This window comes from Hippocampus guttulatus, chromosome 15 (assembly GCF_054856545.1).
Source record: "Hippocampus guttulatus isolate MCC_2025c chromosome 15, RoL_Hgut_1.0, whole genome shotgun sequence".
NCBI lineage: Eukaryota > Metazoa > Chordata > Actinopteri > Syngnathiformes > Syngnathidae > Hippocampus > Hippocampus guttulatus.
In genome coordinates, this window is record NC_141275.1 from 3,513,067 (window position 1) to 3,540,678 (window position 27,612).

General features: G+C 43.0%; 1 protein-coding gene across 3 annotated transcripts in view; it reads right to left on the reverse strand.

The window, feature by feature from the left end:
• igsf9bb (immunoglobulin superfamily, member 9Bb) overlaps positions 1–26,321 on the reverse strand; it is a 100,235-nt gene extending 73,914 nt beyond the window's left edge. For all 3 annotated transcript variants that reach the window (XR_015103073.1, XR_015103072.1, XM_086131110.1), the window contains exons 1-3: positions 26,096–26,321; positions 9,645–9,836; positions 3,871–4,017 (exon numbers count right to left, since the gene is read on the reverse strand). Coding sequence is in view for 1 of the 3 variants with exons in the window: in XM_086131110.1 (XP_085987236.1) it covers positions 3,871–4,017; positions 9,645–9,836; positions 26,096–26,159 (403 nt within the window). In the remaining 2 variants the exon portion in view is untranslated. The remainder of the gene's footprint in view (positions 1–3,870; positions 4,018–9,644; positions 9,837–26,095) is intronic.
• Positions 26,322–27,612: the final 1,291 nt, after the last annotated feature.

The following is a 27,612-nucleotide window of genomic DNA, read 5'->3' on the forward strand; positions in this document are numbered from 1 at the left end:
AATATTTTCAGGGACCGGCATTTAAGGTGTGGCGGAAATAATACAACAAAATAACATGGGATGAGCTGCATGAAAACTGTGGTGTTTTCGAAATATAATAATAAACACAAGGAGCGTCTAATCTGGCCGCAACACTCTGATCACTATGATAATGTTTAATGCCTTCAAAATACGATAACGCAAATTCAAAGTGCATGAAAATGACGACTCACCACAGCCCCGTGCTTGATTTTCTGCAACCAGACGGTCCCATCTCGGGGTAATAGGAGACAATGACACCTCAAGTGTGTGGTTTATGTCCGGTCTACTTCGTAATTTTGTTTTAGTCGCCGTTGCTGCAGAAAACCCCCGCCTCACACAGATAGGATGTCGGAAATAGCAACAGTGCTATTGTGGCGATCTCAGAGTATTCAGCCATAACTTTACTCCAGTTGTCTCGAACGTACTTTTAAGGCCGCCATCATTTGCGATCTCCAGCAGTTTTTTTTACTAATTTTGCGAGCTCTGGCGTTTTGTTTTTAGCGTAATCGGTCACGTGAAGGCGAAGCTTGGCTTGACATGTGTCAAGCGTGACACAGACGGATGTAACGGAGAATCCGGCAATTTTTCAAAATAAAACATCTCTCGTATTCCAAAATAAATAAAATGGAATTAAGGCAAGTTGTTTCTGTGCAGCCCGGTAACAAATGCCCTGCGGAACCGGTCCGCGCACCGGCAGTTGGGGACCCCTGCCCTACAAGACTATTCGTTTCAATTTACTCATCCAAACAGCTGTTGATGTATAAATGTGTTTAATTTTTCTACATTGTCTTTTATTTCATTGTTTATTATACATAGCGCTGTGCACAAATCAGTGGTGCCTTAAAATGAGATGGGAATAGGTCATTGAAAATAAACAGAATTTGAATTTTCGGAATCAAATCAGGACACGTGCGTCTTGGGAAAACGTGCTGGCTTCAAGCAGGACGTCCAGAAATGTTTAGGCATGTATGTCAATATTTAGCCAGCTAATTAGCATTAAATAAATAAAGCCCAAATAGACAGTATATCAATGACTTTGTCCTCATTGCGCTATTGGCTTCACAGGCCATCATAGCAACAAATGAAGGAAGTTTGCAAACTTGTACACCGACCTGGAGAGACTCCCCATGTAGCTTAGCACTTGCTAGGGGAAGGCTGGTAAGACAAATGGATTTATAATGGGACAAAAAAGAAAAAAAAACACCATTGGTTGCAAAGGTAACAGCAAAGCTAAAGTATGATATTTTAAACTAAAAAGGTTTGCACCTTCAACGTGCCCGTGTACACTCCGGTTACATTTTTCAAAGGGTGGATATGAGGCTTGGTTAGGAGCTATGGAAAACATACAGTATGATGTTAATTGGTGGTCTCAAACTCGCGGCCCGGGAGCCAATTTGCATGATATTTTGCAGCACGCTACTTGACATCTCCGTTTAATGTTAGTGTAGCCCCCGCCATTTTTGACGTCCATGTGGATGGAAACATCCTGCATGTCTTGAATGCACAGAGAAACTTGCGTTGCTCAAGTAATCACATGTCATTACGAGGTCTGAATAATTAATTGCATTTGCAATATAATAGTAATGTGAAAAAACAAAATGTTCTCATTGTAAAGGCTGTGACTTGACTGGCCATTACTCTCTTGTTAGAGAGAGGGGAGAAGGGATTGGAGGGCAAAGCTAATGCTGCTGTGCTTGCTTTCAGTGAGGTTTCCATCTCATGAGACATGAAGGCAAGTATGTAACGTAAATGTCACTCTTTTTCGCCGTGCATGGTTAAAATCGAGTGTTTTACGTTGCTTCGGCTGCCGTTGTATGTCGGAGCGCACGTAGGTCATTGTGGGGAAGTGTCTGTGAGATTGTGTGAGCCACCACAGCTGTCTGATCCGCCACACGTAAAATAAAACTATTAAATGTTTTTAATGCCTTCAAAAAATATTTTTTCTGCCTTTTTGGGTGAGTTTGACAAAAGACGTTTTTTTTAAGTTGCCCTTTCTACAAGCGCAATTATCCACTATTGGCGGTGCCAAACATGCCTTCACTCAACAAGAACCAGGTGGCTGCATCCTCTGGTTTAATGGTTTTCAAAATGGTAGCGCCAATGCTAATTTGTCAAGCGGGCAAAATTTAAGAGGATAAATTGGGCCATATCTTTCTTTAATGAAACCAAAGACAGGCTAAAATAAAACATGTTAATCTTTATTTACTCAATGAGAAGCTCCGAGTTGCTATGCCTAGGGGCAAGCTCATCCGTTATTGAGCTACATGTTGGCCTGTTTGACTGCCGCTTCTTCTTCAGCTGCACCCTGTCGGCTTGGAGAGGGGGCTAGATGACGATGACAGAATTGGATGTCGCTGTACGGATTCTGCAACAACGGATCGGGATAAGATCTGAGGTGGACCGCCTCCTTGAATGAGCTGCTATGAGGATTTCTTCATTGACCAACCAAAGAGAAGGACCCACCTCTGCAAAGGCATCCTCCTGCAGCGTTTTATCTTATTAAATGGACTCTTGCATTTCTAACATTGTATAGCACCAGATTATGTATTTAATGTTGCACACGCGACATCTATTTCAGACTGGACATCCTGGAAGAGGGACCGATCACCTAAAAAAGTTCACCGCACCAATGCTACCAGTGCAAAAGTTAGTGTAGAGCCCTGAAAGTAACTTGGACAATCAATTTATACTAAATTATGTTTTTGTGTGTGTTCTGCATGGGTTTGGTCAACTCCATGTTACGCTGTCTCCATGCGAAAAACTTTGAGCATGCGGCACCTATATAACAAAAATGGTGTACAAGATACAATGGCCAACTCCAGCAACAACATGATCCCAAGACATACTGAAGAGACTGCATATCTCTTGGCTGGTCCAAGGAACAGCTAATTATCACCACAGGAGAGCAACAACAGTGGTTCTTAACCTGGGTTCTATCGAACCCTAGGGGTTCAGTGAATCGGTCTCGGGGGTTCGACAGAGCCTCTGCCATGGAGGTTAAAACACGCCCACCTCAACATGTCAATTCGTTATGACACGCCTGCTTGGCCATCACTGGCTGGTTCCTTTTGTGCACAATAAAAAAAACGTATACTTTATAATTATCCTAATGGTGTTTGATTTTTTTCTCTTTTTACTAAATGCATTTTTTATGTCTTGAATTTGTAAAAAAAGCATACTCTTTTTTCCCCCCCCCACTAATGAAGGGTTCGGTGAATGTGCATACGAACGGGTTTGGTTCGGTACCTTTAACAAGGTTAAGAACCACTGAGCTAGAAGAAGTGGGTGGGGAGAGAAAAGTCTGAGCTTCTCTGCTTAAGTGGCAAATGTATGGATGGCAAAAACAGGTGTAGATTTTAACCGTCCTCAGCCCGTCGCCAAAAGTTGGGTCATTAACTTCATTGGTTTCATGGAAAGGGGATGGCTAATTAAAACAACTTCACTAACCAAGCCACTTCCAAGACACACATTTTGGAATAAAGCACTCATAGCATGAGGTGCCACTCCCATCAGAAAGTAAAATTTGGGTTAAGACCTTTGGGATTTAAGGAAAATGGAAATGAGAAGAGAGGTCCAGCTGCCTTCTATTAGACCTTTGCAAATTACCATCACTGAAAATCTATCCAGTTTGGTTGTCGAGGTTTTTGCCAAAACATGGAGCCCACTCGATTCTTTAACGCAAGCACAGAGCATTTCAGTAGTCTTTTTATATAGTTGCGTTAATTTGTCTTTGTCAGCCTAAAATTCATTATTAAAACGTATGTATTCATTTTTTTTTCATTCTACTATTTAATTAGATCAATAATTGAGTTCACCATTTTTTCAATCGATAGCACCGATTGCTCTCACCATTGACAGTTAGATGCACCCAACTGCCATTGTAGAATGTATCATACTGCTGCTCCAGCATCAGCACCTTGCACTCATACCAGCCTTGGTCATCTGAACGAACATTTTCTATCCGCAGGGAGGACTTGCCGTATAGACTGGCCCGGCCTAGAGAGAGAGGGAAAAAAAACTGATGAGATCAGCAGGACGGGTGTGTAATGTCATGTGGAAGGTAAAGGTCTACCATCTAAAAAGTCGAAGGATAAAAGATGGCAAGTGAATATTAAGAAGCGACTCAACCTTCAAATAGCTCAGATATAAATAGGCAAGGATTCAAGTGTGTGCACTGCGGGTGGATGTGCAACATCAGTGTGTGTCACCTATTTCTCAACAACACCGCAATGGGAACACAACATCAAAGTGCAAAACTGACATGAGACATAAATACAAAGTGACACCTGTCAGCCTCGGTGGGGTTGCGATGTTCTCTTCACGAGCACGGCACTGTTTTGAAGATGCAATGTGGCAAGGGCAGGACTTAACTTCCCCGTCATGAGTGGCAAGTAGCCAAAATGTGGCAACTGACGGCACTTCGTGTTGCAAGATATTCCTATCCAGCAGATATCAAAATTCTGGCTGGACGATCACAGGGTTAGCGGAAAGGGCATTTTGCTCAATGCTAGCTGGTAAGTAGATCACAGCAGATGGTCTTTTGGCAATAAGGGTTCAACAAAGGATTTCTGGGAATGTATGCCAGCTCAAAAACATCAGCATTATCAAAGCGAAGCTAGCCCTCAATAATCCCCTTGCTCGCCTCTATCTTTTCGACTTAGTGAATATTTCCGACTAATTTTGCATCGCTTTCTAAATCCGCTCTGAAAAACACAAAATAAATCAGGTGTAGTGCATGGTACAATCATGTTTGCAGATAGACAGCTATTATACATTTTATGAAAGTACAGTATGTTGATGTTAAATTTGCAATGAAATTCACTTCAAAATGTATATACAGGTGTGATGCAGTGGGTGTGTATGTACAGTTTGTTTTGGATAACAGCTTCAAAATCACTCTGTATTGGTTTCTTGCATGATTTGCGGTTTGATTAATGTTTTGGATTAGCTGATGTTTGCTGGAGTGGGCTCGAACTCTGCGTTGAACACCATCCTCCCGAACTCCCCTTCTCTAAGCTTCTCCAGCTCTCCTGCCATCTGCCAGTGGATACACATCTTCCTGACAGGCGGGACAAAGCAGGTGAGGCTGGGGAAAGCCAATTTACAGGCACTATCAGAGTCCGTTCTCCGCCGTTCTGCACCTCAACGGGGGATGTCACGATCCAATCACATGATCGGAAATGGGGCTGATAATGAGATTTTTATGTTTGTTTGTTTTTTTTAACCTGATAGAGGAAAACAGATTGTTTTCCTTCATTTCCAGAATTGTTTAAGGTCACAAAGTGACTTAAATGAAGAGTTAGCTAGAGCTTTTATCTGAAGTTGCGACTACACAATTTTAGATTTTGTTTTGTTTTGTTTGTTTTTTGTGTGTGGGGCGGGGCGGTGGGGGGGTCAGAGTAGCAACAGGCAGACATAAATGTTCAGGACACACTGAGAGTAAACCCAAAAATACTTCTAAAATCACCAAATTCTGCCTTGCCTGAATATCAAGCCTGCACACTGAGCGCCAACATCAAAGAGTTGAGAGCAACAGACACATTATCAATTGTGAGAAGTCCCAAATGACTCGACTTCAAATACAAGTTGAATGAGTGTAAATAATTTGGTGAAAAGAAAGCTTGTTCTCCATTGATTGCATATGACGAGGTAATAAATTAATCATGTCATTTATTGATGAAAGAAGTCACGCACGTACCCACCAATGACATGGCTGTGTGGACTCATCGTTTTAGCCTGCACACGCCTACTGGACGATGAAAAAGTATTGTTTCCAATTAGATAAATCAAATTAACTCATACAGAGGCATCCCTCATTCTGTTTAATTTTACATGGGCCATTCCACCAAATTGGTGGCACTTGTGTTCCCAGGAAATAAAATGTATAATTTTACTGTACAATTACAAACCTGGAGCGGCAGTACACTGCAGAGCAGTTTGGAAAACAAAACCCTAACTTATATCCCGTATTGGCCCGATGTTTTTTGCATTGAAATAAGACTGAAAAAGTGGGGGTCGTCTTATATTCAGGGTCTAGACCTTATACCCATTCACGACGCTAGATGGCACCAGATATCATTGAAGCGAATGCTGAACGTGACTCCCCAGGCCAAAGTGAACCCCTGTCACGAAGAATAAAAATAAAAATAGCTATAACTCGAAGAAGAAAAATAAAAAATAGCGGTAAGAAAGAAAAGAGAAGAAAATAATCGAAGAGATAACAGAAAATGGACAAACAGCGACAATCTGGGGAAAAGTGGGTCAAAGATCGGCCAGGTTAACCGGCAGCTGAGGAGAAGTTATGATGTAATTTACAGTACATTTCAAAAATCAGAAGCCATTCATTTACGAATGTGATTGCACTTTAGTTTACATATTTAAATGTTCAGATATTAAGATTTGAATGAGGCAAAATAACATGCTTTTTCTCTCAAATATATTGTTAGAATCATTTGTTTCAGATGTTCTGTAATTATTTTCTGTATAAAAATTAATTTGGTGTTCAAAAAGTCTTTTTTCAAACTTGAGTCTTGAAAAAGTCTTATAATCAGGGCCGTCTTATATTCGGGCCAATACGGTACTTAGAGACAACCCTTTGGGACAGCTTGTGTTTTGTATGACTGTTATTGGCTAAAGGAAGAGATTTGATATCTATACTCGGAAAACATTTCTTTCAAAGCACATATAGTATACACAAGCCAATTCCATGTTTTTGTTTAAATCCAAACATTTTCATTTTTATTAATGTACATTTGCTACAACTGCTAAGGCAAAGTACAGCTCCAGATGACTTTAAAGGACTTCCAAAGATCCGACCAACCGGCAATTACGCACAACCCTTGTCAAATGTCAAAAATGTACACGGAATGTTCAATTAGCCATTAGTCACAACAACATTTAGGAGCCTGCCGAACTTGGATGAGCAGGCTTTGGCCTTGCAAGCAAGCGAACCAACTAGGCTTTCAGTATTCAAGTCTCAAGAAAAATGAAGGTGGGCTGGCCGAAAGAAGTGCGAAGGTTTTTTCTCTTGCCAAGCAAGAATAACGGATGAGGTGGAAAGGCCTGGGGAGGAGAAAACTGAAACGCTCGAGGAGAGCAACAGCCGTGACATCATCATGAAATGTCAGCATTCGTGTGGGTCAAGACAATAATCGACATTCATTAAAGATGAGGGTTCCAGACTTCCCCTAAATATTCGTATTTTGTCCATACAATTTGAGACAGTGCGAGTAATTTTTCATCTACTCACGCTTGTACTACCTATAAATTTGCCCTTTCTTAGATTACCGTATTTTCCGCACTAGAAGGCGCACCTAAAAACATTCAATTTCCTCAAAAGCCGACAGTGTGCCTTATAATCCGAGACGGTGTATATATGGATCAATATTCTGATTTCTTGGATGTATTATTTTAAATGTTCTGTAAAGCACTTTGTTACAGCTGTAGCGGCTGTGAAAGTGCTATATAAATAAAGATGTATTGTATTGTATTCCCTTTCACGTAACTTCATCTAGTGCATGCATAGCGCAACCTCAGCCACTATTGAAGCTTCTATTCCATGCGCCGTATAATGCGTTATGCCCTATATATGAAAACTGTTTTAAAATAGGCCATGCAACTCAACTCAACTGTATTTATAGAGCACTTTCAAACAGCCATTGCTGCATATAAATTGCTGTACATGGAGCAACTAACATATACAACAGTAAAGCAACAAAACGGTAACAAAGACGGTAGAAAGCAACGAACAGCAAAACCAAGAACAAATCTGAGTCATGCTGAGTCAAATGCCAAAGAATACAAGTGAGTTTTGAGGCTGTCATGTTCCGTATTTGGCAGCAGGTGGCAGGCATTCATTCTGCTGCCTGCACACCTGCTGCCTATTTGTCTGTGATTGCACCTGCTATATCTAGGCGCTCCGGCTGTCGACTCATTGCCGGAGTATTGCATGCCGTGCCACTGCTGTTGCCCATGTATTTAACGTTACTCGAATACTATTGCTGATTGTTACATTTTTGTCGTCTCATTGGGGAATTTTCAAAGTGCGTGCTTTATCTTTATATTTGTCTAGTCATTTTCCTTGCCGTTTTTTGCAAGCGCATTTTGTTGTCGCGTTTACATTACTTCCTGGTTCTCGTTATTGACCAGCATTTTCTGTTTTCTATTATACTGAGTTTTTTGATCATAATAAATATTATTTTGAGACGGAGTCCTTGTCAGTGTCTGCTATTTTGGGGATCCACTTATTCTCGTTTTTTTCTGTTACGTACAAAGCGGTTCCTTTCCCGCTTTGTGCGTAGCGTGACAGAGGCGGGTTTTAAAGATGGGCAGCAAGGAGGCTTGCCGAATGTTCAGTGGGAGATCATTCCAGAGACAGGGACCAGCAACAGAAAAGGCTCGATCCCCTCTGAGCCTTAGTTTAATTCTTGGTGCTTCTAATAATGTCTGGTCCGCAGACCTGAGGCACCGGGCAGGTGTGTAAGGGCGGATGAGCTCAGAGAGGTAAGGTGAGGGTACGCCTTATACTCCGAACCGCCTTATAGTGTGGAAAGTACGGTTTTATTCTGAAGTGTTTGTTGATGCTGATCGCTGGTTTGCCACTGTTAACACTGACTACATGGAGGTGAACAAAGAAGAAGTTTACTCAAGAGCCAGCTGTTTGTCAATCACTTGGAATCGGTTCAGGCTTGCATTGTGAGACAGTGCGCAGCAAACAAAATATGTTTGGGGGTTGTTGAAACCAAAGCCATTTCAGCATGTAAACTTGACATGCTACAGCAAACAGTTGTTTTGTGTGATACACCGATCTGTTCTGTTCTGATTCTCTACATAACCTCATTGGACAGAATTCAAAAACCTCCGCATCAAGAGGAGACCGATCACGTGGCTCGGACATGTCGTTAACGTAAAAAAAAAAGTGAAAATGACAAAAATTTATATACATGTTTTTCACAGTACAGTGACAACTGGCGGACAGACAAACAAACAGCCAGCGAGATAGACAGACAGATTCTATTTGAAACAATTGCTTAGTTTCATAGGGGAAGCTGTTTTCAGATTGTTCTTTAAGGCAAAGCCTTATGACGATTAGACAGACAGACAGACTAGAGCAGTGTTTTTCAACCCGTGTGCCGCGAGACATTGTCAGGTGTGCCATGGGAAAATATCCAATTTGTATGCCTGTGCGGTCTTTCACCCAGAAAGTACCCTCCCATACCGCTAGGAGCAGCAACAGCTAGCCAATTGCCTTGTGTTTCGACGAGAGACAAACAAATTTGTGACGTATGAATGCAGGACGACGGTGAAACTGTTATAAAATACTGTTTTCTTTGTGTTCGTTTGATTCCAATTCAAGCTGTTATAACGTCATTCTTCAATGTTAAAAACGGTTATAGTAACAACATAACACATTAATTGTTAAAATAAGCGGGGGGGGGGGGGGGTCACATTTTCAGCTAGTGGTGTGCTGCGAGATTTTTTTCAATGAAAGAAGTGTGCCTTGGCTCAAAAAAGTTTGAAAAACACTGGACTAGAGTATTTTAGTCTTGTATGTATTTATAATTAACAGTGGAAAATGTCCCGGATTTCTTCAAACTCAAAATCATTAAATGAACACATCTTACCAGCATACTCTGGGTCCACATGAGGAGGATAAAACCGAAAGTTGATGAAGAAAGGGATTGGCATTCCATACTTGAACCACTCCACCACATAGGGTTGGCCGTTCAAAGGGTGGGACACATCGCACCCCAGGATGATGTTCTCTCCTGCACGTGCCGTCACAAACTGGGGCTCCTCTCGCACTCCGTGGGCACCTGCGGCAACAGCAAGGACAGGTCACTCTCTACCGCTGGCTAACAAAAAGGTCATATAAACGTACTTTTAATCAAAAATGTAATTTAACTCTTTCATGCATCCTGTAACCGGATGAGAAGCTGTCGACCGTCGTAACCACTGGCCCTGAAAGGGTTAAATGATGACTGTTAAGGAATTATTCCGCTAGAAGTAGTAGTAGAGCATTGTTGAGGAATTTCACCTTGCTATGAGAACTATTGATTCTAGTCTCTGTCCTGAACATCTGCTGAAGTACTTAAAACAAAGAACGTAAGATCTTATTTCCCCTTGGTTAATTAACAGCCCCCCGAGGGTTTTCTTGCCTCCACCACCTCGTAAAAGTCCCTGAAGGCTGTCAAGTGCCCTCAAAGAGGAACCCTAATCTCAAGATCTGTGACCAGCAATAGTGGTCTATACTTTGTCATCATATCAAGATCGAACTTTGCTTGGCCTTCTTTGTCTCTACTTTTTACGTAGTTAGGTTTAATGATTATGGTGTTATTCCTCTCTGTTAGTTGTGTATGTTCAGACACTTGAAAGAAACAATGTAGAATGCTGTTGAAGGCATTTCCTGCTCACTGTTTTTAGAATCACCTTTAGTGCCCTCGAACCCCACCACTTTAGGGCCCCCCCTCCACAGGACATGTTTAACATCAAAAGAGGAACTGTTATCTCAAGTATCTGTGTTCCTGCCATCACACCAAATGGTGGGTAGTGGTGGTCTGGTCTCACCTCACCGCTCCCAACTTCTTCCAGCCACACCGGGTCAGATGACATGTTACTTTCTTTGTTTCGGGGATTTGCATGAGAGGCGTACCTCCCCGCCTCTCATTATCATATTGTCTCTATATAATCTCATGAATGTGTTTCTTTGACGCTTCCTGATGAAATCCGAGACTCACAGGAGCCCGAATCGATTCGTGTTGCGTTGTGATAAACTGAAGAAAAGACAACGTGGTGTTGGGTCTTCTTCCACCTTATAGAGAGATAAAAGAACCTGTGTCCAAGGAGGGCTAAGAGCAATTTGACCGCTCCCATTCCTCAACAATGACATACTGTACAACAAGCAAACCAAGCCAAATTAATCTTTATTGCACATATGGTATTTACCAATTCCCTCAAGTAACCATACAGCATGTCTGGCTCTACCCATAGTAATTTCAGTTTGTGTTTGATGGATGTAAGGATAATGGATGGAAGGTGTACAGCTCTCCAATTAAAGACAATTCGATATGTATCTTGATACACCCTTGCACAAATGTAGATATCAATGATATCAACCGTCTCTTCTGGTGTTCCCCAGGGTTCTGTCCTAGGTCCGCTCCTTTTCATTATCTACCTCCTTCCGCTCTGAAACATTTTCCGCAAATTTGGCTTACACTTTCACTGCTTTGCGGATGACACCCAGCTCTACCTCTCCAGCAAACCCGACGCTTCTCTCCCACCCTCATCCCTCTCTCACTGTCTCTCAGAAATCAAATCTTGGTTCACCCATAATTTCCTCAAGCTAAACAGCAATAAAACACAACTCCTACTCGTCGGTACCAAATCCACTCTAAACAAAGCCGACAGTTTCTCCCTCATAATTGATAATGCCACTATATCTCCTTCCCCCCAGGTGAAGAGTCTGGGTGTCATCCTTGACAGTTCACTATCCTTTCACTCCCACATCAATAACATTACCCGGTCCGCTCATTTCCACCTTCGCAATATAAACCGCCTCCGCCCCTCACTCACTCCTCACACCACTGCTATCCTTGTTCACAGTCTCGTCACTTCCCGTATTGACTACTGTAACTCACTCCTCTTCGGTGTCCATCAAAAATTCCTCCATAAACTTCAACTTCTTCAGAATTCAGTAGCCCGGATCATCACGAGAACCCCCTCCTTCCATCATATCACCCCCATCCTCTGACAGCTCCACTGGCTTCCTGTCAAACTTAGAATCAACTTCAAATTACTTCTCTATACATTCAAAGCCATCCATAACCTTGCGCCCCCCCTATCTGTCAGATCTTCTTCAAATCTCCATTCCCTCTCGCTCACTCAGGTCCTCATCCTCCCTCCACCTTTTCTACCCTCTGCCCGTCTCAGTACAATGGGGTGCAGAGCCTTCAGTCGCTCTGCCCCCAAACTCTGGAACTCACTTCCTCCCAACATTCGTAATATTGACTCTCTTTCCATATTCAAAACCCAGCTCAAAACCCACCTATTCTGACTTGCCTACCCGCCTTGAATCTTTCTTTCTTTGTTTATTATTTTATCTGTGTTTTACTATTGCTCTTGGTTGTACAGTGTCCTTGAGTGCTATGAAAGGCGCTTGCAAATGTGATGTATTATTATTATTATTATTAATGAAATAAGATGCATATAAATATTGCTTCTGAGAGAAATTGCTTTAAAAAATAAATAAAAAGATGGGCTCTTTCGGTAATTTTGAGGACATTTACTGTGCAGATCACAAAGTCAAAATCAAAACTCAGGGCTTTATTGTGAGTACAAATCACAATAAAAAGGAACAACAAATCATCAGCAACATCATACCAATATTTTTCCCGATGGATACTTGGTGTGCATTTTTCATAAAAGACAATTCGAAATGTATCTCGATATATGGGGCGCAATACAAATACAATACAAATACAATTCAAGGAATGGTACATTCTAAAATGAAATGATTCGATTTTGTTTGGTTCAGTCAAAATCCTTTTCCATTTTCCAATTCCAATTGTTGTTGTTTTTTTTTTGCGTCCCTAGTTTGAGGTTCTATTAGTTGCTTGCTGTTGAAAAAACTATTCACCGCCCTAAATCAATCCAAAAATCTGACAAGGGTCTGACAAATTGTTCCACAAGTTTATCAACGAAGCAGCATCGGTAGGCACGAGTGGACAGGGATATACTAATTGGGATATTGAAAGTTGTGGTCTTTGAGGGATTATTTATACCTGCTAAAAAAAACATATGAGACACTTTAAATTCCATCAGTCAGGATATGCCTGGTCGTGATAAAGAGCCAAGCTGAACGCCTGAGGGCAGAAGGATTACAACACTTGAATGTGATCTATCACGACAGAATCTTTTCATCTTGTCTGGCCTTTATCTTTTTTTTTTTTTATCTTGGAAAAATGTATGCAACCAAAGTAGGAAATATGATGAGACGAGGTAATGAGAAAAGAATGTGCTTAGTACTGAAGGATATGTTTTTATGGTTGAATAGAACTGCTTCAATAAATCAAATTGAGATGGGGTGTCCAGTGAAGGCTCACACTAATTGGGGGTAGCTTGGCTTTGAGGGCATTAGCCTGATGTGCTAACATTTTACCTGTCAATATGACGAATCAGTATTCGTGCCTGTCTGAAAAATATATTTATTTTTGTTATAGTTACAGTTACATTGGTGGACAATTTTTGCTCTGAAGAAAAAAATACTCATCAGAAGTTACTCAACGGATACTTGAGTATGACCCTGAATACTCATATCCATTATTTAGAGGACTACTTTTTACTTTTACTTGAGTGCTATTATTCTTCTCTTACTTGAGTAAAATTTTGGCCAACTCCCAATCACACCCTTTCAGGGCAAGTCCCCAGCGGAACGAGGGAGTCTCCAGAGGAAGCACTATCGAGCACACCAAGAACTCCAAAAAAGGCGACAAATGGGTATCAAAGTCATTTTTGTCACGGGCCATATCACAGTTATGGTTTCCTATGGAGGGCCGTTACAACTACGAACCCAAATTAATGTAGAATCATCTCATATTATGTGTAGGCTACACAACAAATTGGTGAATTTGTTGTGTTTTGAATTCAGAGGCCAATAAAACTGGGGGGGGGGGGGTCCAAATATTATTACATTTCTTTTTAAAGGGGGAGTTGGGAACAAAAATCCTTGCAGTATCTAAACATTTGTAAAAGTGAAGACAGTTTGCAATTTTGGTATTTTAGCAAGAAACATGGAGTGGATGCACATAATTTGCTTTGGCGGGCCACATAAAATGATGTGGTGGGCCAGATCTGGCCCCCAGGCCTTGAGTTTGAGATGCTTGTATTAGAACAACGCATTTGGAAGTGAAAAGTCATCTTGAAAAATTAAGACAGAAAGCGAGAGAGAGAAAGAGAAAGAGACCTAGATTCAGGCCAAGTAGTCCATTTTTAAATGTAAAACCAATCATTTTCAATCGAGAAAAAAACCCCACTCCATTTCTTCTTACTACACAGTAAATATTTAGTTCACGAATAGGGCGGCTCTCATGCTCGCCAGTAGAACCAGATAATAACTGTATGCGCTCTATTCCCAGTGGTGGAGGATACACACAGACTATTTCAAGCTTTACAATGTGTTGATTGGCTGCTGGTGACATCATCTTAGATTGCACACCAACAGGGCCCTTGGTGCTATGACTTCACTGTTGATGATGAAAGCGGGGGGAGAGAGCAGAGCATCGAGATGTAAACCAGGGCAAATTGTCCTCTGCCACCCCCTCACCATTCCAATTAGGATTTAGTTCATTTACAATCTAAGACCCCCCTCCAAGGGAATAGACAGTTGTCATAGAAATACATTTTGATGATCCAGGCAGTGATCCAAAGATGAATAACCTTTAAAAAAGTAATAACGCAATACATTAGGTACTGTTTGAGCAGAATTTGCAGGAAGAAAATACCTAACTCTCCCAAAACCTTGGAGTTAGAAACGACATTATTTGGTGACTTTTGTGAAAGACTTATTTATATTGCGCAGAAAAAAGAATACCAAGATTCCAGCATATTGTCTCTGTCCTGTGAAAAAGACATGTCAATTTTTTTTCATTTTTTAAAAATGTTTAATGAATGGAAACACGGGCACCCTATTAAAGTAAAGAAATAAAAAATAAAGTACATGTTTCTCACAGGACAGCGACGATATGTATGTCATCGCTGTCCATTGATCACCATACCATTGTAGATTTTTTTTTTTGGGTGGGTGGGGGCAATTACAAACTTTTTTACAGCACAGTGTGGTATGACAAAGAAAAGGAAAAAAAATACATACAACTCGAAGGATTGAGCAACTATCTATGTTCCGTAGCCGTAACAGTTTTGTTTGTGTACATTTAAATGTTTTGATATTTTGAATATTATATAATGTCAGTGGAATAATACTTTCTATGACAAAAACCAATCGATGTTTATGATTCTATCAGCATGGAGCAATGTGTAGCAAAGTAAAATGACACCTCAGAATGTCCATACATTAATGGCCAATTTCACCGACTTCACCAGAAATGTACCTTTATTGTCAAACATATGCTCAAAACACTTGTTGAGAGACTTCAATGACGTACAGTAATGTGGTCAGATTTCTTCCTCAGCATGTTTCAGTTGCTTGTCTTCAGTCTGCATGGCGTGAAACAGATTGATCAGAAAATAACTGGATAGAACACAAACGAACCTAAATCCTAGCGACAACAAGATACATTCAAGGCTCATGAGCATGTGTCAATCTCACGTTGTTAGCTAACACGACCGCAGCGCATTTGAGTCCCACCTCACGAGCTCGACTGTGTTTGGCGCCGATGATAGTGGATGTGGCTGTATAGATGGGGTACTTGTCACATTTTTCACCACATTTTCTCATTTGCTCTTGTCAAATAACATTTTTTGTGTCATTTTAATAGTATTTATTTCTTACGCATTTTTGAATTGATATTTCAGTTTTTCTTCTCATGGGCTCACCACCCATAGGAGGGGCCAAAGAGGTCAGGTGCAGTGTGAGCTGGGCGGCAGCCAAAGGCGGGGACCCTGGCGGTCCGATCCTCGGCTGCAGAAGCTAGCTCTAGGGACATGGAATGTCACCTCTCTTGCAGGGAAGGAGCCCGAGCTGGTGTGCGAGGTAGAAAAATTCCGACTGGATATAGTCGGACTTACCTCCACACACAGCCTGGGTTCTGGTACCAGTTCCCTCGAGAGGGGTTGGACTCTCTTCCACTCTGGAGTTGCCCACGGTGAGAGGCGCAGAGCAGGTGTGGGCATACTCATTGCCCCCTGGCTCAGTGCCTGTACATTGGGGTTCACACCGGTAGACGAGAGGGTTGCCTCCCTCCGCCTTCGGGTGGGGGGACGGGCCCTGACTGTCGTTTGTGCATACGCACCCAACAACAGTTCAGCGTACCCACCCTTTTTGGAGTCCTTGGAGGGTGTGCTGTAGAGTACTCCTGCTGGGGACTCCCTTGTTCTGCTGGGGGACTTCAATGCTCACGTGGGCAACAGCAGTGAAACCTGGAGGGGCATGATTGGGAGGAACGCCCCCCCCCCCCCCCGATCAGAACTCCAGTGGTGTTTTGTTATTGGACTTCTGTGCTCGTCACGGATTGTCCATAACGAACACCTTGTTCAAACATAAGGGTGTCCATATGTGCACTTGGCACCAGGACACCCTTGGCCGCAGTACGATGATGTACTTTCTGTATCATCGGATTTGCGGCCGCATGTTTTGGACACTCGGGTGAAGAGAGGGACGGAGCTGTCAACTGATCACCACCTGGTGGTGAGTAGGCTCCGATGGTGGGGGAAGATGCCGGTCCGTCCTGGCAGACCCAAACGTATTGTGAGGGCTTGTTGGGAGCATCTGGCGGAATCCCCTGTCAGAAGGAGTTCCAACTCCCACCTCCGACAGAGCTTTTCCCATGTTCCGGGAGAGGCGGGGGACATTGAGTCCTAGTGGACCATGTTCCGTGCCTCTATTGTTGAGGCGGCCAATCTGAGTTGTGGCCGTAAGGTGGTTGGTGCCTGTCGTGGCGGCAACCCCCGTACTCGCTGGTGGACACCAGCAATAAGGGATGCCGTCAAGCTGAAGAAGGAGTCCTATCGGGCCTTTATGGCCTGTGGGACCCCAGAGGCAGCTGATGGATATCGAATGGCCAAGCGGAATGCAGCTTCGGTGGTTGCCGAGGCAAAAACTCGGGCGTGGGAGGAGTTCGGTGAGGCCAGGGAAGCCGACTTCCGGACGACTTCGAGGAAATTCTGGTCCACCATCCGACGTCGCAGGAGGGCGAAACAATGCACCACTAACACTGTGTACAGTGGGGATGGGGCGCTGTTGACCTCGACTCGGGACGTTGTGAGCCGGTGGGCGGAGTACTTCGAAGACCACCTCAACTCCACCAGCATGCCTTCCTTGGAGGAAGCAGAGTCTGGGGACTCTGAGGTGGGCTCTCCTATCTCTGTGGTCGAAGTAACCGATGTGGTTAAAAAGCTCCTCGGTGGCAGGGCCCCAGGGGTGGATGAGAGGCTCAAGGCTCTGGATGTTGTGGGGCTGTCCTGATTGACACACCTCTGCAACATCGCGTGGTGAGCGGGGAGAGTGCCTCTGGATTTGCAGACCGGGGTGGTGGTCCCTCTTTTTAAAAAGGGGGACCGGAGGGTGTGTTCCAACTACAGATCACACTCCTCAGCCTCCCTGGTAAGGTCTATTCAGGGGTGCTGGAGAGGAGGGTCCATCAGGAAGTCCAGCCTCAGATTGAGGAGGAACAGTGTGGTTTTCGTCCCGGCCGTGGAACAGTGGACCAGCTCTACACCCTTAGCAGGGTCCTCGAGAGTATGTGGGAATTCACCCAACCAGTCTACATGTGTTTTGTGGACTTGGAGAAGGCACTTGACTGTGTCCCTCGGGGAGTTCTGTGGGGGGTGCTTCGTGGGTATGGGGTACCGAACCCCCTGATACGGGCTGTTCGGTCACCGAAGTCAGAGTTTGGTTCGCATTGCCGGCAGTAAGTCGGAATCGTTTCCAGTGGGGGTAGGACTCCGCCAAGGCTGCCCTTTGTCGCCGATTCTGTTCATAACCTTTATGGACAGAATTTCTAGGCGCAGCCGAAGCGTTGAGGGGGTCCGTTTTGGTGGCCTCAGTATTGCATCTCTGCTTTTTGCAGATGATGTGGTACTGTTGGCTCCTTCAAGCAGGGCTCTCCAACTCTCACTTGAGCGTTTCGCAGCCGAGTGTGAAGCGGTTGGGATGAAGATCAGCACCTCCAAATCTGAAACAATGGTCCTCAGTCGGAAAAGGGTGGACCGCCCGCTCCGGGTCGGGGAGGAGATCTAGCCCCAAGTGGAGGAGTTTAAGTATCTTGGGGTCTTGTTCACGAGTGAGTGCAGGAGGGAGTGAGAGATCGACAGGCATATCGGTGCAGCGTCTGCTGTGATGCAGACTTTGTATCGGTCTGTCGTGGTAAAGGAGCTGAGCCAAAGGGCGAAGCTCTCAATTTACCGGTCGATCTACGTTCCAACCCTCATCTATGATCACGAGCTATGGGTCGTGACCGAAAGAACGAGATCCCGGATACAAGCGGCCCAAATGAGCTTTCTCCGCAGGGTGTCCGGGATCTCCCTTAGAGATAAGGTGAGAAGCTCGATCATCCGGGAGGGGCTGAGTCGAGCCGCTTCTCCTCCACATCGAGAGGAGCCAGATGAGGTGGCTTGGGCATCTGATTCGGATGCCTCCTGAACGCCTCCCTGGTGAGGTGTTCCGGGCATGTCCCACCGGGAGGAGACCCCGAGGACGACCCAGGACACGCTGGAGAGACTATGGGAGAGCTGGAAGAAGTAGCTAGGGAGAGGGAAGTCTGGGCTTCCCTGCTAAAGCTGCTGCCCCCGCGACCCGGGCCCCGGATAAGCGGTAGAAGGTGGATGGATGGATGGATTTCAGTTTTTATTTAATTCAATTGTTATTTCAATTTGTATTTCAACATGTTTCTATTTGTCTATTTGTCTGCTTATCCTCACATGGGTCCCGGGAGTGCTGGAGCAATAGGTGGGGGTACACCCTGAACTGGTTGCCAGCCAATTACCAGGCAAACCGTCCGCGCTCACACTCACACTTAAGGATAATTTTGAGTTTTCCATTAACCTGCCACGCATGTTTTTGGAATTTTGGAGGAAACCGGGGTACCCGGGAGATTATCCACGCAGGCGCGTGGAGAACATGCAACTCCATCCAGGAATACTGGAGCTGGAATCGAACCTTGCACCTCTGCACTGTGAGGCCGACGCGCTAACCAGTCGAGCCATGAAAACTGGTCACAAACACGGACATGAAACATATCAATAAAAATGGCATTACAAAACAATAAATGAAAGACAAAGGTTATGAATACAATTGATTCAACAAAAAGGCACACAAACCTCATAGGTTCACATCCAGAGGGGGCTAAATATCCTTAGAAGTCTTGCTTGTCTCTTGCTTCCATCGTTTAGTCAGTAGTTAACTCTACTTTTGGAATTATCTTCACTTCATTATGGCTGCGCAGAGCTCACACAGTAGTTGTCTGAGAGTGTGTTGGAGAATGCACGTGTCAATTAGTGTCGGGTAGAACCCTTTGAGGTTACAATTGGTTTCTGCTAATAATCACCACTCGATGGCAAAGGAACACCTACAGGGAAACAACTCAATGGGGAATTCAAAGAGACGGTGACACCATATACAGTTATAAAACACATCGGATTATAGGGCGCACTGTCTGCGTTTTAGGAAATTGAATGCTTCTAGGAGTACCTTATAGTGCGGAGAATAGGATGAATCAATTTTCCAGCTCTTCCAAACTCTATTTTCATTCACATTTTCACACGTATAAAACCACAACCAGCTGGAAAGCAAATCTGCATTCCTTTAAAAATGTACAAAGAGGGTTTGAGTAGCAGCACCCTAAAATTGGCATGTTGGGCCAAATTGTGTGTCCCTCAACACACTCTTCATTACTGTATTTCAGGGTCAGGCAATCTATGGCGACATCCTGGTCACATAAACACTGCTTCCCAAGGGGATGAGCGTGTGGATATTGGATTGGATTGGATACAACTTTATTGTCAAATGTGCTGTATGTGTACGGATGGAATTTCTTCCCTGTCATATTTGGCCACTTTTAACCTGATGGTGAGTGAGTTTACCTCAGTCTACAAGAAGTGAAGGGGAGGATGACGAGGAGCTGAGTCAGATCTGTTAGAAAGGCGTGGGGCAATCTGGCTCCAGTCCAGGGTTATCACTGGCAAAAGCGGTCAGATTTGCCAGCTGCCAGCTTGAGACATCAGACATCAGCTAGAGGGATGCTGCAGCCCTGCCTGGCTGGTGTCCTGGTGCCTGTGAGCACACTCACTGATGATGACTCAACCAGAGGGCACCATTAACACGATCAGGCCCGTGACAAACTGCAAAACCAGTCAGAATACCTGAGGCTCTATCTCTGTAAAACAAACCTGGGTGCATATCGAGATTATTGTTTCTTTCAGTTTCCTCACCCATGGAAGAGATGAGGGAAGCCGCTTATAAGTGACTTCTTAAGTCTTCTTTTGGCAAACGATGTTCAACTCTATCCTCTTTGGGGAAGACATTATATAACATTTGCCATATAGTCTTTCAAGCTCACTCACGTGCAACAAATTGCAAAATAAATTTGATATCGAACATCGAAGACTGCATTAGAGATCGATAACATTTTTTTAAGTCATCAAACACTCCTGAAGTTCTTATCTGATCAGAGATTCTGACGCACACCATATGACCTGATTTCCCTCCATCATCTGCACTCTGCACTCCTAAGAATGTGAAGTAAAGCAGTGTCTTTACTTCACATTCTTAAAAAAAAAAAAAAAAAAAAAAACATCCACAATACCTCATCAATTATTTATTTAGTTATTTATCTTAAATATCAGGGTGGCCCGGTGGTCGACTGGTTAGCGCGTCAGTCTCACGGTGCAGGTTTCGATTCCAGTTCCGGCCTTCCTGCGTGGGTTTTCGCCAGGTATTCCGGGACCTCCCACATTTCAAAAACTTGCACGGCAGGTTAATGGAACACTGCCAATTGTACCGAGGTGTGATTGTGAGCGCGGATGGTTGTTTGTCTTATGTATGCCCTGCAATTCGCTGGCAACCTGTTCAGGGTGTCCCGCGCCTACTGCCCAAAGACAGCTGGGATAGGCTCTAGCACGCCCCGCGACCCTTGTGAGGATAAGTGGATCAGAAAATGGATCGATGGAAGTACAGTGTATAATATACACTGTACTTGTATTATATTATATGTATTATATACACTGTTTGTATACTTTTCAGAACAAGCAAAGTATACTTAAGCATACTTCTGTAAAATGTCTTAAAATATAGTATTTCCAAGACAACACAAGATAAAAATGTAATTCAAATAATTAAGATTTTTGCAGATCTTTTGGAAAGACAAACTAATACCTTGTTATATTTTTTTTATATTAATCGGACAATTTGATCGGTCATCGTAATTTTAATATCGGAATCGGCATTGACCTAAATAAAAATAATAATCCATATAACTACAACACTATGATTGCAGGACTCCAGCATGGGAAACAGTCTTTTATCGATGACGATCAAATCATTGCTTGAATAGGCCCTATTTATTCATCATGCAATCGGCATCGACCCAAGTGTTTACACATCAGGCACTGATTATAAACTTCTGTCTGATCTATCCAAAGCTGGGTGTAGTACGCAGCTGAAATCACCAACCAAGTATAGTTACCAAGTTGTGGGAGATTTTTAAAAAGTATTTGGAAAAAAGGAAGAAAAAAAAACAGGAAAAAAATGTGCCAGTAAAACAACACAGGATGACGGTCTGTATCATGGCAATGCTAAGGGATAAAAAACTTAAAATGTCCTCAGATGGGAATCAAGGATGGAAACAAATCTGATAAATATCAGGTGTTGTACCTGCCAACATCTTCTTTCACTTAGTCAGCATTTGAGTGGTCATTGTCAGTCGCTTCCATTATACACCCATGAAGCTAGTAAACAGCTGTCATTGCCCCATCATCTGTGCAAAATCCTGTCGAACACGCTGCTTTTATCAATTTTTGACAACTCTGCCTTAAATTGTCGTATTCATGGCATTATCATTCCTTGGACTCCACTAGTGTTAGCGCTCCCGTCTCCCACTTCAGCTAAGACATGCCACATGACGATCTTTTCTGACTGGTTCACAATGTACTGTAAGACATGTTAGTGACTCAGGTCTGTTGAGGGGTTATTTCTTTTTTTCTTTTTTTTGCTCAATCCAACACGTCAGACAAAAATGGCTAAAGCTTATTAATGGAGCTCTCTGGAATTAAGGATCCGACTTCTGAAAAGGTCAAACTTGTGATTGCAATGAAGTGGGCGTACTTAGAAGGCCAGGTGAAGAATCAATAAAACGAGAAAGCATGTGGTATCCTGTGACAGATTTATGCAGAGGCGCAAAAAGTATTCATGTTCATTATTTAAGAAGAAGGGATACTGGAATTTAACAAGCCTTCAGTAGAGTTTGAAGTATTGCTGAAAGCTTTTTTACTCAAGTAAAAGTAGAAAATTTTAAAAAATCTGTCATCATTGTTCTGTTTGTGACCAACGGGTGGCATTAGAGGGCTTCTCCTACAGCGGCACGGCTGTTGGTCATCATGTCATTAGTTTTTTTCTTTCAAAAGCACTGCCACGCCAACCTTTCAGGTCAGATCGTTGTGTTACTGTCATGGATTTTTGTTCGATCATAGTTTTTTTTGTTTGTTAGTTACTTTGGTTTCTTGTGGTCTTCGGGACTTTGTTTGTGTTTTTGATTTAGTTTTACCAGTGTAACCATGCAAGTGTTTTTTGTGAATACATTTTGTTCACTCAACCTTGTTTCTCCGGCCTGCCTGCTTTTTGGGTTCTCTACCATCACGCAACATGACAGTTTACAGACTACTTAATATATAAAAATAAAAGCAGTGCAAAGCAAAAAAAAAACATTAAGGACCAAATCTTCACAAATACCTATTGTGTACTACTCAACATGCCCCCAGAAACCTTTTGTAAAGGCCGTAGATGGGGTTGGCCATTGACAAACGGGATTCGAGTGGACTGATAAAGAATGTGTGCGCGCAACCCCCTCCGCCGCCACATCTCCTACGCGAGTGCACAGCAGCTCATCCCCACTGACCGCTGCTCTCCACCGTGCGCCTGCACCGGGGCATATCCTGCAGATCTCCCGCATCAACACATAAATGCACATGCCCAACTATGACTGTAGTTAGCTTTTAGTGTACACATTCATTCATTCATTCATTTTCCGATCCGGGTGTTGGAGCCTATCCCAGCTGTCTTCAGGCAGGAGGTGAGGGACACCCTGAACCGGTTGCCAACCAATCGCGGCGCTATCAAAAGAAAAGTTAATAAATACGCTGCTTAGATTAGATTCAGTTTCATTGTTGGCCCATCAAATGTAGCTTTGTGTTTGTCTTTTTTCCCCCTTTCAAAAGAAAGACTACAGTAGGTTATTCCATCATTCGGTGTTCAGTTTCATGCTTTACGTAATGACTGGATTGTATTATCCTGAGGTTCTGAAAAATAAAGCTCTTGTGCAAAAATGATAGACTGGTTAAAGACTGAGTAAATCATAGTAAATTCACAAACAGTAAAAAGTTCATGAAATTAAACAACGGAAACTGTAACTTCCTATCATTTGTCCAAAAATGAATCTGGTTAGCTCCCTTATTTATGTACTTATTCATTAAGAATCAGAATCGATAATTGTTAGGAACCCAGAATCGAATCGAAGAACTGGAATCGTCCAAATGCCAATGATGCCCAACACTAACCACATACCACGTGTCACTCGGACGCCCTAACACCACTCTGATAGTGTGTGTGTGTGCACTCCTCTCCCATCAATTGCAGAACTCAGCCTATGTTAAAAACCAATCAGCGGCTCGCGCTTGAACTGTTTCCATCTGAATGATGTACTGGGCTCCGGCACTCATTTGTTGTGGTACTTTGAATAACTGAGCAAGAGTCAGAGTTCCCAAACGGTTGGAGTGAAGCAGTGCACGTTCTGAGGTTATTTCTGAACTCACGATTAGGAACTGTGATTTTGGGTGCAAGTCTGAGCTCTACCAATCTTGGCCTTGGTTTTTCTAAAATATATTTCCCCCCAAAACTTTGATTTGTACTTGTGGGAGAATGATAATACCAAAAATAAAGTAACTTAGAGAGTACCACTGAAAACCGAGGACCCTGTGTAATGGTATGTGCTCTGTTGCTTTGTATGTCTATTAAATTTGTCATCCACTTCCATCAACGGTAGGCTTTTCACATGTCACTTGAGACTTTTCACCCGTGCCACCCAGTGAGTGCATAAATGTATTTCTTGCATTTAAACATTTATTAATTCATTTATTTATGTATTCATTTAATCATTTATTTATGTATTCATTTAATCCACTTGCCACTCTGGAGAACATCAAATATTGTGGGAAAGAGAGGGAAGAAAGTAGCTGCAAAGATACTACTGTATGCTACTGCTATGCACAATGCATGCAATAAAGTGTGTGTGCGTGTGTATGTACGACTTCTATATACCAATTGTCCTCAAAGGGTCACCAGTGAGCAGGAGTCAATCCAACCCCCAGGACTGGTTGCCAGCCAAAGGCAGATTGCATATAGTCCAACAAGCATTCACTCTCACATTCACACCATAAGCAATTTTAATTCTTCAATTTACCGAACAAGTTTTTTTGTTTCCAATTGTTGGTGGAAGCACACCGCCTCCTGCCCGAAGACAGCTCGGATAGGCTCCAGCACGCCCTGCGACCCTTGTGAGGATAAGCGGATTAGAAAATGGAGGGATGAATGGATGTTGGTGGAAACCGGAGTATTCTAATAAAACCCACAGAAGCGCAAAGAAAATGTACAAAATACATACATGAAGGCTGAGTCAAGACTCGAAACTAGAGCTTCCGAACTGTGTGTTAGACATGCTAACAGCTACAGTATATCACCAATACACTATACTGAGAGAGAGAGAGAGAATTCTTTAATGTATGTATTACTTATTTGATTGCATCTTTTTACTTCGTGAGAGCCAAATCTTGGATAAAATGATTTAGACTAGTTGGCAACATCATTTCTGAAAGTAGGTTCCTAACTCATTCATTACCAGCCAATTCTGGACCAAGTCTGAAAAGACGTTTAAAAACGTCTTTGGGAGTGAATGTTAAGCACACGATGAACCCTCGTGATTTTTTTTTAACTTTTATAACGGCTATTATATTGTGGCTAATGGCTTTTATAGTGGCTGTAAAAACCAACATGAGGTAAAGAATGTAGCTAAAAAGTACAGCATTTTCAACCAAAGAAAATGTATACGTACCTAAAAATGGATGGCAACCAGTTAAGACTCATAGCATCTTGGCATTGCTGAAACTAATAAATGTAACTTAAAATAAATTACGATTTCATTCACACTACATTTTTCTACGATGTTGATCCCCAAGGGGGTAGTCTATTGTGCAGTGGCACAATAAACAATGTTGTGTCTGGTGTAGACTGGCTGGATCGCACTTTGAAAAGAGACAGCTGGTGTCTGCCCTGGCCAGATTTTTAAATTGATTGGCATCCCATAAATGTGCTGGATAAATATTTCTGACTGGTGCTTCTGAATGACAATGACAACCCACACTTGTGTGACTTTCATTTAAACAGCTCATCTTAAGCAGATTGGGGTTTTTTTATCAATCACAGTGGAAACGCAAGGTCAGAGGTCAGGGTTAACTGCTTGATTGAAAGGTGTTTCAACCATCCCATTACACCGCTAACAGAATCAGCATGTTTGTTATTTATCTTTAACATTAAGCTTGACAACATAAGTTCTCGTGACCCCCAACTTGAGAAAAAGCGGCAGTGTGGCCGGGAGGTGGTGGGGGGGTCTATTACGTCAAGCCCACATTCGTACATCCACACTCACACAGGTAGTGCTCTCTCTGCCGGGCAAAAGTGGTAAGACTTGGGGCAACCCACCAGGCAATCATATTCCAGCGCATTACCCCGAACGCTGACAGTCTGGGAAACCGAGGTGCGTGCGGCAACCGCTGGCTCACCCTCCACTTTGCAGAGCTAATTCTCAAAGCCCCCAATATGCGAAATGCTCCACCTCAACCCCACCAACCCCATCATGCAGCCATTAGCGCAGCTCACTTGTGTATTGCAGTCAGCAAAAAGCATTTTTGCAGCACACAGCTTGAAGAGCGTCTGTTACAATAAATCGCTAGTGTGGATGGGTCTACTCAACACAGATACAGCAATGAACCAACTTTGCTTTGTAAAGTACGTCATTTTGAACACAAAGATTATTGCAGAAATTTTCAAATAAATCCATGTCCTAACCTAAAAGCAATTCAAGGGTTAAACTTTGGGCAGAAGTGGCCGGTACTTAAAATCGAATGTGCTTCGACTCACCTTGAGCGGCCGTTCCTCGGGTGCTGAATACACTTGCTATCAAAGTGGCCACATACCAAATCATAGTACTATTCCCGACCGGAAATAAACCTCATCATATCTCAAAGTGCCCCTTTCGGTGAAGCTCTCATGGCCGAGCGTTCCAGTGGATGTTGAAGGTGGCTGCTCTCCTCTTTTTTATTCAAACCTAGCCCTGGACACTTCCCCATCAGAGCGTTCCCCTCTCTTCCCCTCGCCGCCACTCTCCTCTCTCATCCCGAGACGGATCACCTGCGCCAATGGGACTACAGCAAACGACTCTTGGAGACCGAGCAACAATCGTTAGGTCATCGCGAGCCCGCCTTTACGATAACCCCATTGGTGGATTTGGGAGTAATCCAATCATTGATTGGTTAGATACAGTGTCCGTTTCTGTGCCGGTTTGATGCGTTAAAATGTCTTATATCGACTCGGAGTTTCTGCATTCCAATATGAAGAAATTACGTCAACGACGACAAAAACTAAACAAATTATATTTTGGTATTTTGAAGTTCGAATGACTAACAATAACTGTGTGAACCTATTGGAAAATACGATTATACTGCCCCCATTATGAGTGGTACGGTACTGTATGCCGTTTTATAAATCACCAAATAAAACACAATTTTAAAACTATCTTGTACATTATGGGCAAAGTATCCATCATAAAACAAAGCTAACCGACGTATTCCCATAAATAAATAAAAAATAAAGGTTATTTTATCTATTTGGCAAAACGCCAGAAAGACTACACATGAACGAACAGATTCCCTTTCAGATTGCAGCTGAGATTCAGATTTCCATGAGAACATTAATGCAACATCCAAGGAAGCCGTTTCATGGTGGGTTGGCTCGCGAAGCCTTTGCAGAGCTGCAGCATCATCCTGCGCAATAATATGAGAGGAAACCTCTGCCTGTTAATCACTGCTCGGTGAAATCATTTTGTTGACGTTTTTACTTAGTTAAATGTTCACTCAGCATCAAATATTCCCTTTTGCTCAGACACTGACACTGACTTTGCATGTTAATTCGTTGTGATTCATGCTGTTTGATGCACTTCAGAAACTGTGCGTCAGCTATGTAACCCAGATATGTCTAAATATGGACAGTTTGAAATTCAACTGACTCAGTTGCCCTTCACATCAGACATCATGTTTATGCATCATAACCTGCTGTTGCTGTGCAGGTATTCTGAAGGGGCTCTACTCTTTGGATGCACAGGAAGTGGATAATAATATCAATGATGAATTGTGTGGTGTGGGCAAGTCCAGGACAAGCACTTTTGACATTAATTTCTACTTTGGTAGCATTTTGACTTGAAAAACACAAATTGCTGGACTTTCTTGATTGATAAAGTTGGAATTTTGAGGAGCAACGAAAGAAGTGTGAGATCAGATCAGAAATATAAAATTAATAGGTACCACACACAAATCTATCCATCTGTGTGTGTGGGGGGGGGGGGGGGGGGGGGGGGGGTTCGAACAGATTGTCCTGTTCAG